Here is a 17,880-nt window from a genome sequence, read left to right as displayed (position 1 = left end):
GTACCCTTGAAAAGAATGTGTATTCTGTTGTTGACTGGTAGAATGTTTTATAAATGTCAGGTCAGTTTGGTTGATAATGTTGCTCAAGTCTTCTCTATCCTTACTGATTTTTTTGTGTACTTGTTCTATAAATTAGTGGGAAATCTTTAATTATAACTGTGAATTTATATTTCTCTTTTCAGTTCTGTCAGTTTTTGCTTCATGTGTGTTTAAGCCCTGTTATTAGGTGTATACACAGTTATAGTTATTATGACTTCCTGATTAATTGACCTTTTTATCATTATGAAATGTCCATCCCTATCCTAGTAATATTATTTTGTCTGATATTAATATAGCTGTTCCATCTTTTATGATTAGTGTTTGCTTTTTTCACCTTACTTGTGTATGAGGGGTAGACCTCACACAGCAAGACATTTTTGAGCTGAGTTGTTAAAAATAACTAAGAATTTTCCAGATAGAGATTTAAATTAGATGGAGTAAAGTGAGCAAGAATCAGAAAAGTGAAATATTGTTATTCAATATGTAAACTAGATGTTGGTTAGCAAGGCAGTAAGTAGCAGGATAAGAGGTTGAAAAGATAGGCAGAAGACCGACTGTAGAGGGCTATATAGTCCATTCATAGAAATTTGTTCTTGACACTACCATTTGGGGGCTTTTAAACAAGGAGTAAAGTGCTTAGATTACTTTTTTGAAACGTCATTTTGGTGATGATGTGGGTAGACAGTGGGACAAAGCTAAAGGCATGGATTCCAACTTGGAGAACAATGCAATAGTCCAGGCCAGAGATATTGATTGTCATTTTAATATTCATAGCTATAACATAGCTTGAGAGCTATAAATAGCAAGTAATTCCTACATCTGATTGATTATAGAAATGAATATAGGGCTTCCCTGGTGGCGCAGTGGTTGAGAGTCCGCCTGCCGATGCGGGGGACACGGGTTCGTGCCCCGGTCCGGGAGGATCCCACATGCCGCTGAGCGGCTGGGCCAGTGAGCCATGGCCGCTGAGCCTGCGCGTCTGGAGCCTGTGCTCCGCAACGGGAGAGGCCACAGCAGGGAGAGGCCCGCGTACCGGAAAAAAAAAAAAAAAAAAAAAAAAAAAAAGAAATGAATATAGACTTGCATTCATAAAAAGTTGATCAGCATTCATTCACTTTCATACTGAAAATAACTTATTCAGATTATAAATCATGTTTTTATTTTAAGAAATGTAGACGATATAGATACTTTAAAATAAGAAAGTGAAGATCACCCATAACCCACCATCCAGAAATAGTGATTGTTAAAATTATGGTATATGACTTCCAGAGTTTTTCTATGTGTGTGTTTGTATAGAAACAGACACACATAGCTATTCATTTATATGCATTTTTTAAAAACTAAAATAAATCATACTTTCTCTGATGTTTTGTAGACCACTTTTATTTAGAAATTTCTTTTATTGTGGTAAAAAATATATAACATAAAATTTGCCATTTTAAAGTGGTTAAAATTACAATTCAGTTGTACTAATTACGATTTAGTGGCATTAATTACAACTACAATGTTTTGAAATCATCACCGCTATTTCCAAAACTTGCATCATCCCAGACAGAAACTGTGTAACCATAAATCAATAACTTCTGATTTTCCCCTCTCCCCAGGTAACCTCTAATCTACTTTCTGACTCTATGAATTTGTCTATTCTATATTTTTTATATAAATAGAATTGTACAATATTTGTCCTCTTTGTCTGGCTTATTTCATTTAGATGATGTTTTCAAAGTTCACCGATGTTGTAGCACTTCATTCCTTTTTATGGCAGAATAATATTCCATTGTATGGATACACTACATTTTGTGTGTCCATTCTTCTGTTTTGGTTTATTTAAAAAATAAATTTATTTATTTAATTTATTTATTTTTGGCTGTGTTGGGTCTTCATTGCTACGTGCGGGCTTTCTCTAGTTGTGGTGAGCAGGGGCTACTCTTTGTTGCGGTGCACGGGCTTCTCATTGTGGTATCTTCTCTTGTTGCAGAGCACAGGCTGTAGGTGCGCAGGCTTCAGTAGTTGCGGTGCATGGGCTCAGTAGTTGTGGCTCGCAGGCTCTAGAGCACAGGCTCAGTAGTTGTGGCACACAGGCTTAGTTGCTCCGTGGCATGTGGGATCTTCCTGGACCAGGGCTCAAACTCGTGTCCCCTGCACTGGCAGGCAGATTCTTAACCACTGCATCACCAGGGAAGCCCCATTCTTCTGTTGATGGACGCTTGGGCTTTCACCTTTTGGATGTTGTGCTGTTGTGAACATTAGCATACAACTATCTGTTTGAATCTCTGCTTTTAATTTTTGGAAGGTATACACTGAGGAGTGGCACCAAGTGATTCCCACCTCCTGGTGTTCATGTTCCTTCGTAATACCATCCACTGGGTGTGAGTTGGATTTAGTAACTTGCTTCTAGTTAATAGACTATAGCAGAAGTGATGCGTTACAATTCTTCTGAGATTAGGTTACAAGAAGACTGTGGTTTCTGTGAGAGCGTGGGTGAACACGCTCTCTGTCTCTCAGTCTGTGTCTGTCTCTCCGCCTCTCTCTCTTTCTGAGCCATGTAAGGAAGTCCCAGCTATCCTGCCAGAGAGGCCACATAGTGAAGAGGGGCTCTGGAGGATGAAAAGCCACATACAAGAGAACTGAGGCACTCCTCCACCCAACAGCCCTCACAGCTGCTAGCCACGGGAGTGAGCCTTCTTAGAAACAGAACCTCCAGCTCCAGTTAAAGTTTCAGACGACAGACAGCTTGACTAGACCCTCATGAGAGACCCGGGTCAGAACCATCAAGCCAAGCCATTCCTAAGTTCCTGACCCATCAAAACTATGGGATAATAAATGTTTGCTGTTACAAACCACCAAATTTGAGGTATTTGCTATACAGCAATGGATAACTCTTAAAATGGTTGACCCCAGAACAACTCCAGGGTTAGGGGCACCAACCCTCAGAGCAGTCAAACATCTGTGTATAACTTATAGTTGACCCTTCATATACGCGGTTCCTCCATATCGATGGTTCAGCATCCACAGATTCAACCAACCAACAGCAGATGTGTAGTGCTGTAGTATTTACTATTGAAGAAAACCTGCGTATAATTGGACCTGTGCGGTTCAAAGCCATGTTGTTCAAGGGTCAACTCTGTAAGTATCCTTCTAGGGTTTCACAGTTAATAGGTACTGAAACAGGATTTGAACCTATATTTATCCAACTCCAAAGCTCCTGGTAACCACCATACTATTTTTCTCCATCTCCTTTGCAAACTCCTCCTTTGCAAGATTCCCTTCCCCTGCCTTTCCCTTGGGGATTTTCATTAGCATTTTATTCTTTATTCTCTTTCCTCTTAAAATATACTCTTAATCAGTCTTATCAACTTGTATGTCTTCAGCTGCCCTCTATCTGCCAGATATTTTCAAATCTACATTTCCAGCTCAGTTTTCTCTTAAAAGTTCCAGTTCTATACATCTAAATGTTCATTAGACATCTCCCACCTTTTTGTCTTACTAATAACTCTTCAAACTACAGAGATTTAAAAAAAATTTTTTTTATTATTTTAAAAATTTTTTGGCTGCATTGGGTCTTCGATGCCGTAAGCGGGCTTTTCTCTAGTTGCGGTGAGCAGGGGCTACTCCACCTTGCAGTGCGTGCGATTCTCATTGCAGTGGCTTCTCTTGTTGCAGAGCATGGGTCCTAGGGTCATGGGCTTCAGGAGTTGTGGTGTGTGGGCTCAGTAGTTTGTGGCTCATGGGCTCTAGAGCGCAGGCTCAGTAGTTGTGGTGCACAGGCTCATTTGCTCCGTGGCATGTGGGATATTCCCGGACCAGGGATGGAACCCATGTCCCCTGCATTGGCAGGCAGATTCTTAACCACTGCGCCTCCAGGGAAGTCCCATCAAGAGATTTAAAATGAACTCGTGATATTTCTCTAAACCTCCTACTCCTGTTTTCTAGCTCAGTAAATAACACCCACCAGTCACCTAGGTACCTAATCCAAACTCTGCAAATCAGTCTCGACTCTCCTCTCAGTTTTCATAACCAATCATTCAACAGTTGATATTAGCTTAATAAATAATTCATGAATCTATTCAGGCTTTTCATCTTTGCTGATATCACCTGGACTACTGTGGCATTCTTATGACGCATCTCTCTGCCTCTTGTTGCTTCCCCTTAATTCAGTGTTTTTCAGACTTCTAAGTGCAGCCTGTTAGTGGTACATGGAAATCAGTCTGGTGGTTTCGTGACTGGCATTCCTTTAAAAATGAAATAAAATAATGTAACATAGAAAATATTAGAATGTATCTCATTGAGTTGGTGTTACTTGGTATGCTCATTGTGTTGTAAAACATATTTATTTCTTATTTCAGGTTTTAAACAGTGAAGTTTGGAAAATATTACTCTAATCCATTCTTTATACTGCAGCCAGAATGGTCTTTCCAATCAGCTCATGTTAATCACCTTGCCTGAATCCTTCAGTGACTTCTCATTGACTTCTGGTAGAGTTAGAACTCCTTAGTATGCTATATTGGGCCCTTAACGACCTAGGCCTAGTTCAAGCTTCATTTCTCTCCATTCTTCTCCCAGCATCTAAGCTCAAGCTGAAGTAAATCCCAAGTAGTTCCACGAAGTAAAACTACATGAAAAGACTATAATTTTGTTTGCTTTTAACATCTGTGAATGCCATTTGTTCTCCCTGGAGTGCCTGCTTATCCCCATCTATATTAAAATTGCCTGTCATTTCTTTTACTATCTTCCCCAGTGGACCATAAGTTTTTTGAGGATAGGGACTATATTTTGTTCATCATTGTATCCCAAAGCCTAGTGCAGTGCTTCCATGTAATATGTGCTCAATATTTAGGGGGAATAAAAAGATGTTGAATTGATTCACTATTTTAAAGATACATAAAAATACCAAACACTCAAAACAATTTGCCTGCCATGATTACTTTGCTTTTAATAAAGGAGTAGTTCTTAATGTGTGGTATTATATAATAATGTGGAATGCATGTTTGAAAACATCTAAGGCTCTCCATTTTATTTAAATATGATAGACTATACAAAATTAACTTACAGTGATCTTGTTACAAAGAACAGTATATTAAATTTAGCCAAAAAATCATTTGGCTTTCAAATAGAAACTGCTGGATGGTTGAACTGAAATATAGATTCCACTTGCATTAACAAAGTTTGTTCAAATGTTTTATACTTTTTAACAGTCTGTGTTTACATTAAAGGAACCTTTTCTATTTTACACTAGAACCTTCCAGAAGTAAATACTGAAATGTCAGTGGAAAAATCAGAAAATACCATCATACAGAAATATAATTCCAGGCAAGAAGTAAGGGAAGAAAATACTGAGAGTTGTTGTTTAGACACTGAATACAGAGAAAAGGAGGAAAAGAAAGAAGCCCCATTTATAGAAGAAATCACTATAGGTAATGAAGGTAACCTAAGGTTACATTGATATTTTCTAATTTTTATATTGATCATTTTAGGGGAATATCAATTACAGTCTTTGCTTTGAGGACCTAGTAGTATAATTGGAGAAATACTTTTCCCTTTGTATGTGTCTTAACAAAAGTACTTGTATGTCTTTTGAGCTATTCTTCAATAGAGTCAATATTAGGGGGAAAAATACATTTTTGCTTTCCCTTCTCATCACTTATTCATTGGCTTTTTGCATTCTGGTTTCTGCCTTCACTGATTTGCCAAGAATGAGCTACCAATAACCTTTTGATGACCAGACTCCAGAGCACTTTTCTTAGTTCAAATGACCTTTCTGTAACCATTGAAAATTTGACTGATTCATCCATATTGAAAAAGAGTGGTTTAAAGAAGGTAGTTTGAAGTTTGTTCAAACCTAGGCTGAACAACCACTTGGTGGAGATGTTGTAGAGAGAATGATTGGATTAAAAAGACCCTTCATGCCCTAAATTTGTAGTCCAGATTATTGTTAACTATACTGAAATTTTGAAATCTATGGTTAAAACCCAGATGAATAAAATTAATATCTTAAGTAGATATTCTATATATTTTACCCAAAAGTATTCCAAATTTTAAAAATATTTACAAGGTAGTGAGTAAGAAAGTGATGATTATTAGTCTTGAAGAAACCAGCTAGCAATTTCTGCATCTACATAGTAAGAGAAATTACAATTTGACCGTTAGAGTAAATTAATTTTTATCTAATCAGCTGTGTGTTTATATGGAATTGTACCGTATGCCCAAAAGGAAGCAACAGACTAGAGAAATAACCATTTTGTAATGCCCTCAACTTACTTTTTGTAATGCCCTCAACTTAGCTTTTTTAAACCAAAAATACTTTCGCTGTTATGAAATAAAAATTTAGTGTGAATACAGTCGAACGTTTTAGCATCCTTATTAAAGGGAACTCAATATTTATATAAAATTGGTGTCATTATGTTTGTGTAATAGCTTGCCAGTGAAATATTTAAAGCTAAATATGTTTTTATAAAAATAGTTAACATGCATTTTATAAAAGCAGGCTTTTGTGTATAACCCAAAAATTTACTGTGTTCTCATTATAACAGACTTACAACCTTTTGAAAAAAGCCCCAAGAAGAAAATTAATACTATTGTACCTCAGAATGAAAATCAAAGTGAAATCTCCCTAAGCGAAACCCTCAGCATAGAAAAAGAATTAATTAGTCAAGGACAAACCTTGGATGTTACTGACTTTACAAAAGTGGTTACTATAGAAATACAAGACAAAGTGGACTTGGAAAAAGATAATGGGTGTACAGAATTTAAATCACCAAATCTTTCTTTTTTAGTGGCAGATATATCAATAGAAAGAGAAAAGATACACCCAGAAAGAACTGAAGGATTAGATCATCACCATGCAGATGTACACCTGGGGGTTGAAAATAACAGAACATCATTTAACAGTATTTTAGATGAGATGGCTTGCAATACAAATCATAAAAAAGATGTTTCTGAAGATGAACCATTCAAACAGCAATTCAGATTGCTTCCAGGGACTCAAGAAAATGACACGGAGAAGGAAATTACAAATAGTTGCCAAACCAAAGCAGATTTGGATTCATCTCTAGATGTAAAAAGGAATCTTGTCCAGTGTCAGAAATATAATTTACCGGATTCAAGGAATGTTATGTTAGATGATAAACAATGTAAAATAAGACAAATACAACTGTTAAATAAAAAAAGTGAATGTAGCATATTGCCATTTAAAGAAATTTCAGATTTTCAGCAAGTTGGTGATGGTACTTCAGAGCAACCTGAACTAACTATTCCCTGTGATATAGCAATCAACCGCCCCATTTCTTCTGCTGTTTTCAGTGACAGTTTGAACGTACTTTTAAAGAATTCAGATAAAAATGTTAATATTATGCCTGTGTTGGTGACACCCAACTCAAGCCCTGTGAAAAGAACTATATATAGGAAAAATGTGAATGATATGCATAACAGTCAAGTTAAGAACTGTTTGGGGTATCTAGAAAACAATGTGACTGTTTCCCATCTTCAGATTAACAATGAGAATATAGATGCTTCACAAGCCAAAGATATGAAAACTGCTATTCATGTGAAAACTTCCACAGAAATACAGTTTTCCAGTAAAGAGAGCCAGATTGATGAGAATCAGAGAACTGAAGTAAAAAAAAATGACCTCTTCCCTAATGAAAGACAGCATACATTGTTAAATAGTACAGAGAAAACAGAGTCATTAAATGACATTGTTTCAGGAAAAATTTACAGTGAAGGACAGCTGGAAGAATCATGTCCATTTCACATAAAGCCATCTGGAGATTTAGTAAACAGAAGTGGAAGGTCAGCCTTTGATCTTTCAACTTCAGATAAAAAAACTGAGAAAACTCTAGTATATGTGAATTTTTTAGACCCCAGTTCCTGGCCAAAAGTAAATCAAATTGAAAGTCAAACAGTGAGCACTTCAACATCTAGCATTCCTTTGTTGCTGAAGAAGAGACCAATAGGTCTATTAGAAAACAAAAAGATGGTTTCGTTGACACCTTGTAAAAATGTTGGTGTGGATGATGACGGGAAGGATAGCGGACCAGGTAAGAAAATAAGGGTTATGTTTTAATTCTTTTAAAATTTGTATTTCTACTTATTATTCTTGGTAAAAATTTTCCAGATTGTTTAAAATGAAAATTTATTTATATTACTATATATATATAAGTATTTTTTTTGCCTAAACCTAAAAGACTCCTTATACGTATTGATATATATGTAAAAGTAGGAAAAGTTTTATTTAAATGGAAATGGACTTATTTTCACCTAAATCTGAGCCAGTATTATCAACATGTACAGAGGTCAATTGCATTTTGGAAATTAAAAAGAAAAACATTTCATTATCAAAGAACTGAAAATAGCAAAAACAGCCACAAGTCTGGGTCATTAATTTTAAATTAGGAACATCTACCTAATCCAAGTCTCTTTTTTTACTTTCTAGAGCAAATGCAGTGAAGTTGTTGATACAGCTTCTGCCAGTGTTATGTTTACTCCTTTTCTTTGTATACTAAAAAAACCCCCCCCAAAACAAAAAACATACCAAAAAAAACCCAAACTTCCTTCTCTCAGAACTATGTTTTAGTTTCTCTCCTATGTTGTCACTTTCTTCTCCCAATTTTTTCCCTCCTTCCTTAATTTTTCTATTTTTGTCTGTCCCTTCACCAGCACCACAAATCTAGCTTTGTTCTTTTATTTTGCAAGTAATAGTGAGGTGTAACATTAATACCTTTCATATCATTGATATTTAGCATTGTTTGAAACACTTTAAATTGAATCCCTTAATAATTATATGCCTGTATTAATACATTCAAATATTAAATAGTTCAGATAGTGGAGACTGTTTTACTCTTTCAAACCACCACATGAAATAACAATGTGCGAGTTTTGCTTTAAAAATCCTCCAGGAAAAGGGAGCTCTCTTGCACTGTTGGTGGGAATGTAAATTGATACAGCCACTATGGAGAACAGTATGGAGGTTCCTTACAAAACTAAAAATAGAACTACCATATGACCCAGCAGTCCCACTACCAGGCATATACCCTGAGAAAACCATAATTCAAAAAGAGTCATGTACCACAATGGTCATTGCAGCACTATTTACAATAGCCAGGACATGGAAGCAACCTAAGTGTCCATGAACAGATGAATGGATAAAGATGTGGCATATATATACAATGGAATGTTACTCAGCCATAAAAAGAAACAAAATTGAGTTATTTGTAGTGAGGTGGATGGATACAGAGTGAAGTAAGTCAGAGAAAAACAAATACCGTATGCTAACACATATGTATGGAATCTAAAAAAAAAAAATGGTTCTGAAGAACCTAGGGGCAGGACAGGAATAAAGATGCAGACATAGATAATGGACTTGAGGACACGGGGAGGGGGAAGGGTAAGCTGAGACGAAGTGAGAGAGTGGCATGGACATATATACACTACCAAATGTAAGATAGCTAGCTAGTAGGAAGCAGCCACATAGCACAGGGAGATCAGCTCGGTGCTTTGTGACCACCTAGAGGGGTAGGATAGGGAGGGTGGGAGGGAGACGCAAGAGGGAGGAGATATGGGGATATATGTATATGTATAGCAGATACACTTTGTTATACAGCAGCAACTAACAACAATGTAAAGCAATTATACTCCAATAAAGATGTTAAAAAAAAAACACCAAAGTATAGGAAACTTGGTAAGTTATAACAAAAGAATCTTAAATGGATTGCAGTTTACCTAAAACTTAGATCATTCTTAAAATAATCAGAAACAAAAGATTATAAAACAATTTTTTAATCCTCCAGAATTAAAAAAAACATAGGGAGAGAGGTAAATGGATGAAATACGTGACTTAATATTGAAGTACTGAAGGTGGGTGATGAGTACATTGATGTTCATACCCTTCATTTTCGTGTATTTGAAAATTTTAATATTGAAGATATTTTAACAGAGATATACTACATAACATATATAGGTGCTGTATAAATGTAACTTAAAAATAACTATTGTTTAAGAAGTATGATCATGATAAAAATATGTTTATTTTGCTAATAGCAATCTCATAGTTAAAGTTGTTGAGGTTGTCGTAGACAGTCTTAGATTTTACGGGAACTTTGCCTGTTTAACAATATGTGTCTAGATCCAGTGAAGAAATATGGATTACAAGGAAAGCTTTGCATGGCCTTCTGACTTAACAGGCTTCTTTTAAAAAGGAAATTGAGACAATTTTAAAAAGAAAATGTGGGAATTAAAAGCAAAATAAGTATATCTTGTTTACTGGCATGAATGGAGAAGTAATACAGGGGAAAATAGAAAACACGGAAACACTGTAAAATCTCACTTCACAAACTGTAATTTTCCTGATATAATAAAATGTATTAAACTTCAGATTCCATTAATTTTGTCTGTCAAATGCTGTGGTTAGTTTAATGCTGTTAGTCAATGGACTGGTCTAACATTTACCATTTTCTCACAAGTCCTTTCTTCTAAATTAAATCTCAATCATATAAATTAGGATGGAAGGAGAGATGACTAAAATTCTATAGATATTCAACTTGTAAAATACTCAGACTTATAAAAGATACTCCTAAATATCTTTTAACCTTACATGTTTCTCTAAATCATTGTTATCTATTTATTAAAGCCCAATGACCCCCTACTAGACAGCCCTTTGTTGGATTTTTTATCATGGCCAATTTCTTTTTAAATATATTTTACAAATCTGACTTTCAGTTGGTTCAGACTTTTCCCTTAGAATTGGTAAGATGTTCACTATATAAATGTTTATATGTGTAGGCAGTGCAGTAACCAGGGGAATAAGGATAACATTTTAAGGTATGTTATATTGCTTTAGAAGATATTTATACCATGTCACTAATTTTAATGTGAAATCAGCAGGTTTTAGAAAGTAGCAATAAAAAAATTGTTTTCTGAAATGAAATGCCTAATGTAAGGGCAAACCCTATGGAAACCAGTGTTCAAAGTGAGAAGAAAATAGAAATTGTTACTTTTTAAATACAAAGCATTGGATCAGAAAAAAGTTTAGTCACTAAAACGAGTGCCTGGAGAATAAAATTTAGTTGTCATTTCCTTTTTTGTCAACCAGATAGTACCAGCATTAACAGAGTTGCTGACATTTTGAATAACTCGAGTATCCATCCAGATCCCAGGAGAGAGCCCAGTGAAGAGAGGAATGCAATTGCAAAGACTTTTTGTGATTCTTCTTTTCCCACAGAACATGTAAGTCAATTAAAAATATTGTGGAGCAGACCTTAGTGAGCTAATTCTACAGATATGTGTAGAACTGTGTGCATCTGGATGCTTTAAGACCTAACTGATCTTCAAAATAATATCAAGAGGGCAACATGGCACCATTTTTCACAATTAAGTTTGATGGAAAACAGCAGGAAAAAGTCACAGTGTATAAATCAAATAGATATAATCCAGCCTGTTTTGGGAAGGAGAGTGTGAGGTAGTGTATTAAGTACTTATATTTTTTAGTCACCTAAGTTTAGGAACAGTGGCATTTGAGCATTTATTTATTTAAACTATTAAAAAATAGTTCACTCATTTGAGCATTTAAAATTTTAATAGATGATGCCTTAAATAATCTAATCAATAGAGTTCAGTTGTTTTTAATAGTGCTTAAGTTAATTTATATTATTTTGGGAAACTGACTATTGCAAAGGAAGAATCTGTCTATTTTAAATTATTTCTATTAAAACACAGTATGTGAAAGGATCAAATATTCATAAATATATCAAGTATGGATATAAATATTAAGCAAAGTATTTGTAGAGATTATTTGGCTCCAAGAGTCCATTTGTCATATGAAAAGCAAGTAACTACAACTGACAGATTTTTTTTTGGAAAATTTGTAAGTTTTTTAACTTAGTGTGCAAAACTTTAGTGCAAAAAAGACTGTATTAAAAAAAAAAGGCTGTTATTTTTCAAAATCTAAAAAACAATTACAGGTATAACTGCTAAAAGGTAACCTAAAAAGTTTAGGAAAAATGACAAAAAAAACAACTGCATAGTCACTGTATATTTTAAATTTTAGAGATGCACATTAAACAACTTTTCCTTTAGCACATCTAAAGTGAAAATTATAATACTAACACAGCCTTAACAAGTAATAGGTTCTAACAGTACATTTAATTTCCATTTTTAAATTGGAGAAACCTCAAGATAGCATAACTCTCCCTTTGGGAAAGTTGAAACTAAAATCAGGATCTACCTTTTCCACCTTTGCATAACTGAGCTCAAAAACAAATCGTTTCAGCTTGATGTTCAAGTGTACAATCTTTAAACTATGGTAACTAAAGCGCAGTGGGCCGGGCACTGGGAAATCTAAGTTCTTACCTTGGCTAATTGGATAAGTCATAGAATCAAGGCAAAAACAAAAAGAAGCTTGAGTATCAAAGCTAGACACTCATTCTAATTGGGTTGAATACTTAATACTTCTAATTGTCCTGTTTCAAACAGTTTAAGGGTATGATGGAACATTTCACATCTCCCTTTCAAGCCCATTTTTATAATAAACCCAATAGGGAAGTTCTTTGTATCTGATTCCTAATGCCTTTTCTGTTAATTAATGTTAAGAATTTATATTTATAGAATTTAAAACTCTTTCGTAGTATTCCCACAACAGTCCTACATCTTTAAAAACAGATGAGGCAGGGCTTCCCTGGTGGCACAGTAGTTGGGAGTCTGCCTGCCGACACGGGGGACGCGGGTTCGTGCCCCGGTCTGGGAGGATCCCACATGCTGCGGAGCGGCTGGGCCCGTGGGCCATGGCCGCTGAGCCTGCGCGTCTGGAGCCTGTGCTCTGCAACGGGAGAGGCCACAACAGTGTAGAGGCCCACATACCGCAAAAAAACAAAAAACAGGTGAGGCAGTGACACAAATGTGAAGTAATTTTCCAAACTCAGTAATTTTCCAAAGTCATTAGGAACACAGTCTGCAGTGGACTTTGACTAGGTATCTTGGCTCTTAGTTGCATGCTACATAACCTTCTCAATTTTCACATTATAAAAAATTTCTTCAGAATACTGGTGTATGTAAAACACTAAATGTCTGTTTAGCTAAGTGATTATCACTAGGCATCACGCACTATGCTATGTATCATTGTCCCAGCTGAACCTTGATTACCAATTAACATCTAATGTGGGACAAATTTAAAAGCAGATGAACTCTTGCCTAGTCTACTGAAAATGCTTTGATCCCTGGATTAAACCAGGCCAATCTAGTCTCTTTATGATGCCTGTTTACTTGCTTACATACACTTTTCTAAAATCAGGGGCTGTTGAATGACAGCTGGCAGGCCAAACGCAGCCGACTGCTTTGCTTTGCCTGTAGTTCTGTGGCTGCTTTTGTATTGCAATGACAGAATCAAGCAGTTGTGAGACCACTTGGCTCACAAAGCCAAAAAAATTTACTCTGGCTCTTTACAGAAAAAGTTTGCCAACTTCTGTTCCAAATGAAAAGTGAATTTTATGAAGACTTATAGCCAGAAAGGGAATATAAGTTCTTTACATTTTTCAACATATTTTTATGCATACTGTCCACATCAATCCTGTAAAATTCTGGGTAGTTATGAGCTAATCCACTTTTCCCCTACAGATCCAGAGCAACATGAAGAGTGTTTTTTATTCGTAGAGCAGGGGTTAGGTTGGTAGCCTGCTGCAATCTTGATTATACCCAGGAATGATGGGAGAGAGGGGCCAGAGTAAGCAAAGAAAGCCACTTATTTTACACAGCCAGTGATATTAGGTTCATTTAAGTTAAATTTTTTTTAACATCTTTATTGGAGTGTAATTGCTTTACAATGGTGTGTTAGTTTCTGCTTTACAACAAAATGAATCAGTTATATATACACATATGTTCCCATATCTCTTCCCTCTTGCGTCTCCTGCAGGCTTAAATAAAAAGGACTAGTACCAGGGTAGGGGAAGTTCTAGGCCAGAGTAGATCTTTTGAGCCAGGCAGAAAGAGGTTAGGAGGCAAGTGATTTTTATGAGAAGAAAAGGAAGGAGCAAAGATATGTGGGAGCACCCCTGTAACTAGAATTACTTCTGTAGGCTGCAAAACCTAAATTGAGCTAAATAGGACAAGTTTTATTAAGTGTAAACTTTAAAATTATATCTTGTTTCTCTCTACAGCCAATCCTTCCTGCCCCTCCCACCAAGTAGGTAAAGGGAAACAAACTAAAGCAGATATGTATAAATGTCTCCTTCCTTTTTCAAGATTAAGAGTCAAGGAATCAGGATTTTGGAAAATTAGGTGATTTGTACTTGATATCAAATGCACCAAAACGCTTCTAGCATTTTGTTGGCAAAACAGGACCATTATGTTATATAGATCATCAATCATTTTACTCCAAAATCAGTAGCAACCTACATTTAGATTTGGTCTATTTCTCTGTAACTATTCTCAGTAGTGCATGAAACTGACACACTGCCCCCTGCACTTAGGAAGCAGGTTCTCAGTGTTGCACAGATAACTAACATTCATTTTGGCCCTGTGAGCTACATGAAGTACACTGAACACTTATATGCCAGACATTATGAGAAATATACATTTATGCGCATTTTTATCTATTATGTTACTCTTTACAATAACAGCATTTTCTAACTAAAAGAAGCTGATGAGAAAACTGAGGCCCACAAAAGTTAAATGACTTAAGGTCTCTTGGTGGTCCTGTGCTGATACTTTTTTCATCTGTTATTTCATAGGAACATAGGCAATTAGACAAATAAGAACCCAGCATTACCCTAAGGATCAGAGGCTAAGACTCTGAGGGGACTGGCGGCTGACTAGAATTCTCAGGAACCAAAGAGAGCAATCCAAAAGTTCCCTTTAGGAAACTGAGGTTAAATGTAAACATTTAAACTCATTTTAAAAATTATTACTATATAATCTCACTTTGAAAACACAATGTTACAAATATACCATTTTTATCAGACTGGAAAAGATTTTAATGTAAGGCAGTACTCAAAGATCTTCACAAAGACTTAAGAACAAATGACATTCATTATAGCCTAATTCATAACAGTAACTGTTTTCCAACAACTTATATATTTAAGTATATTAAATTATGGAACATGGAATATGATGGAGCCATGCTCTTTCTAGAGGGAAATGTTAAAAATGTTTTTAACCCAACATAGAAAATGATATAAATATGATACAAATTTTTTGAAAGTGTATATATAGAGGAGTCCTGAATATTTACATCAAAATGTTTGATGGTGGCTGGAATCTTGGGAAATTTTAATCTAATTCTTATCCTATTCCATACCTCAAAAATATATTCCCTTTCAACAGAGGATTTTATCTGAGAATCTGATAAGTCCATAAAAGATTTTTTTCAAGAATTTTTGATAGGGATAAATTGGAAACAAATGTTAACAACAGCATAGTTAAATGATCACACATCCATAAGAAGTATTTTGCAGCCACTGATATTTGCTTACGAGAAACTTTAATGACCTAGGAAACAACTCACAGAGGGAAAAACTGAGATATAAAATTCTATAGAATGGTCAAATATGCTAATAGAAAGACTAATAGCAAATACCAAAATGTTGACAGATCTCTCTGGATAGTGGATTTCTAGTGATTTTTAGTTTCTTTACACTTTTCTCTATTTTCTAAATTTCCAGTAATTATTTTATAATCAGAAGAAACCTTAAAATGGAAAACTTATTTAACACGGTATTAGAAGTACAACCCAATGTGGTGCCTTGGAAACATGCCAACTTCCAAATACCTCATTGCTCTTTCCTGTTTCTCCAACAATGGTGCTCTGAAGCGTAAGAGGAAACATGAAGTAAAAGGCAGTTTTTATATGGCAGTTTACTTCCGTTAGCATTTTAAATTTTCCCCTGGCTTTGATAGAAGTTACAAAACATAGACATGTTTGGGAAGGGAAGGGGAGTAGAGGACAAAACAGATTTTTATCTGCATTGTTTTAAATATGTTTTCTTTCAATGTAAGCTTAAGACCTTTAAGGAAACGTTTGTAGTATTCCTGGAATACATTAGGGATCTTGAAGAGCTACTACATAAGCCTACAGATTCACATTTTATAGTTTTTTGGTGCCAAAATGACTAAGGTAGTTGTTGAAAATTAGCCAAGAAAACGGTAGCTTTTATCACATACTCATAATTGCAGAGGCTTAAGGATTTTCTTGAAACTTGATGATTGTTTAGAAAATGAGTAAAAATTTCAGTGGTAAAACAAGTTTGGTATTTCCTAGGTGAAAACAAAGCCTCTGAAATCAACCCTGCCACAAAGCCATTTTCAGGAAATCAAGATCAAAACCAGTGGTTTGGCTGTGTCTTCTACTGGTGAAGATGACTGGCAGAGCTTGGTAACAAATCAAATAAATGAAATTGAAAAGTTTCTAAGCTCCGAAAATGACAACCTACCTAAAAAAAGAAAAGCAGAAGAGATGGTAGGAAAAACGGATTAAAATAATGTTGATAAATGCTTTCAGTGGTGAACTGACTTAATTGAAATATTGATGTGGTTTAGACCAGAACACGACTGTTACATCTAAAACTTTATAGCTGTAGTCAGTTTTCCAACTTTTTCTGTGATGAAACTGTGTTACTGTTAACGTTTTCTCTCAGTAAATGCTTCATTTAAGATAGCTAAGATTGCAAGGTTTGATGTTAGCATTGTTTCCCTTAATTAAATGTGTCTTTCCTCCATATACTCTTTCATCAAAGCTCTTGCTGCACACTCCAAAACCCTTCCTTACAGAATACAACTTATGTGTTATACAAAACAGACGTAGTGACCCTTTGTAATCTATTACTTTGTACGCTCTGAAGATTGTGATTTCTTTTAAATTTGAGAAAATAACTATCCAGACTGTAGTCAGATTTCAGGCTATAATGTTTTACTATGATTTAGATCTTCCAAAAAGAACAAAATTATATAGCATAAAAATTCAGGTATCTGAAAGACTCAAAAGGCTGTTTTTCACTTTGTTCAAGTTTTGTTTCCAGGCATTAAGTGTGTCATAGAGTTGCTGCCATTGTTGTTTTCCAAATGTCCGATGTGTGCTATGACTGGAAAAATTAAAAACAAAGTTATTACTCAACCTTTTATCCTCTGGGTTTTTTTTTGTTTTTGTTTTTTTTTTACAATATTACACACTTCTATCTAGTTAAAAGCAAGGTTAAATATACACAGAAGACATAATGTAGAGTTGTAAGAATGATTAGAAGCTTATTTTTTAAAAAACCTTTATTTGCCATACTGATCCTAAACCATCTATTTTCCTGAACTACATAAACCAGACACGAAAGTCATTAATATTCTAGCCAGTACTGAGCCATTAAATGAAATGTGCTGGAAAATAGGACTCTTTCATTAAATAAGCTAATCACATTCAGTCTGAACTTTAATAAAATTATGATAAATAGCAACTATTTAACTACAGTCAACTGCTAACACCACCTTGGTTCTCTAAACATTCAAGTGAAATAGAATAAATTGTTCTACAAAATGCTGCAAAGTATTAAGTGTCTTACCTGACAACTACTTTTCTCTGGGTTTGATCAATTTTGCAGTAGACCATTTTAGTTCTTACCGCTGAAAAAAAGATGTTTTACATGACATGTTATATGGAATATTCCCAAGGAAAACAGCCTAAGGTATGAAGCTGTGACCAAGTAAACCATAATAAAACTTTACAGTTTTCCAACATTATTTTACAAACTGGCTCTTTGAATTTAATAACAAGCCCAGCAATGTAATGCAACCAAAAGGAAGGCCATGAATTTGTCCTCTGGTTGCTGCGCCTATCTATATTAAATATCACATACGGTTTTCATTAAGAATTCTGGC

The 17,880-nt window shown here is 35.2% G+C and overlaps 2 protein-coding genes across 5 annotated transcripts in view; one reads left to right on the top strand and one right to left on the bottom strand.

The window, feature by feature from the left end:
- The window catches only part of CCDC73 (coiled-coil domain containing 73), a 139,028-nt gene extending 122,246 nt beyond the window's left edge, over positions 1 to 16,782 (top strand). For 2 of the 4 annotated variants that reach the window (XM_024752575.1, XM_024752572.1), the window contains 4 exons: positions 5,276 to 5,453; positions 6,570 to 8,075; positions 11,126 to 11,259; positions 16,280 to 16,782. In XM_024752575.1, the coding sequence (XP_024608343.1) occupies positions 5,276 to 5,453; positions 6,570 to 8,075; positions 11,126 to 11,259; positions 16,280 to 16,495 (2,034 nt within the window). In that variant the 3' untranslated portion in view covers positions 16,496 to 16,782. The remainder of the gene's footprint in view (positions 1 to 5,275; positions 5,454 to 6,569; positions 8,076 to 11,125; positions 11,260 to 16,279) is intronic. The other 2 variants (XM_024752573.1, XM_024752574.1) reach the window with 2 other exon arrangements.
- A 123-nt stretch (positions 16,783 to 16,905) lies between these two features.
- Positions 16,906 to 17,880, bottom strand: part of EIF3M (eukaryotic translation initiation factor 3 subunit M) — a 17,528-nt gene continuing 16,553 nt past the window's right edge. Inside the window, exons 10-11 of the mRNA XM_024752576.1 lie at positions 17,565 to 17,625; positions 16,906 to 17,099 (exon numbers count right to left, since the gene is read on the bottom strand). Coding sequence (XP_024608344.1) covers positions 16,979 to 17,099; positions 17,565 to 17,625 — 182 coding nt within the window. The 3' untranslated portion in view covers positions 16,906 to 16,978. The remainder of the gene's footprint in view (positions 17,100 to 17,564; positions 17,626 to 17,880) is intronic.

This window comes from Neophocaena asiaeorientalis, unplaced genomic scaffold, assembly GCF_003031525.2.
Source record: "Neophocaena asiaeorientalis asiaeorientalis breed wild unplaced genomic scaffold, Neophocaena_asiaeorientalis_V1.1 scaffold196, whole genome shotgun sequence".
Taxonomy (NCBI): domain Eukaryota; kingdom Metazoa; phylum Chordata; class Mammalia; order Artiodactyla; family Phocoenidae; genus Neophocaena; species Neophocaena asiaeorientalis.
The sequence above is the reverse complement of the archived record's forward strand: the minus strand, read 5'-3'. Positions and strand labels throughout refer to the sequence as shown.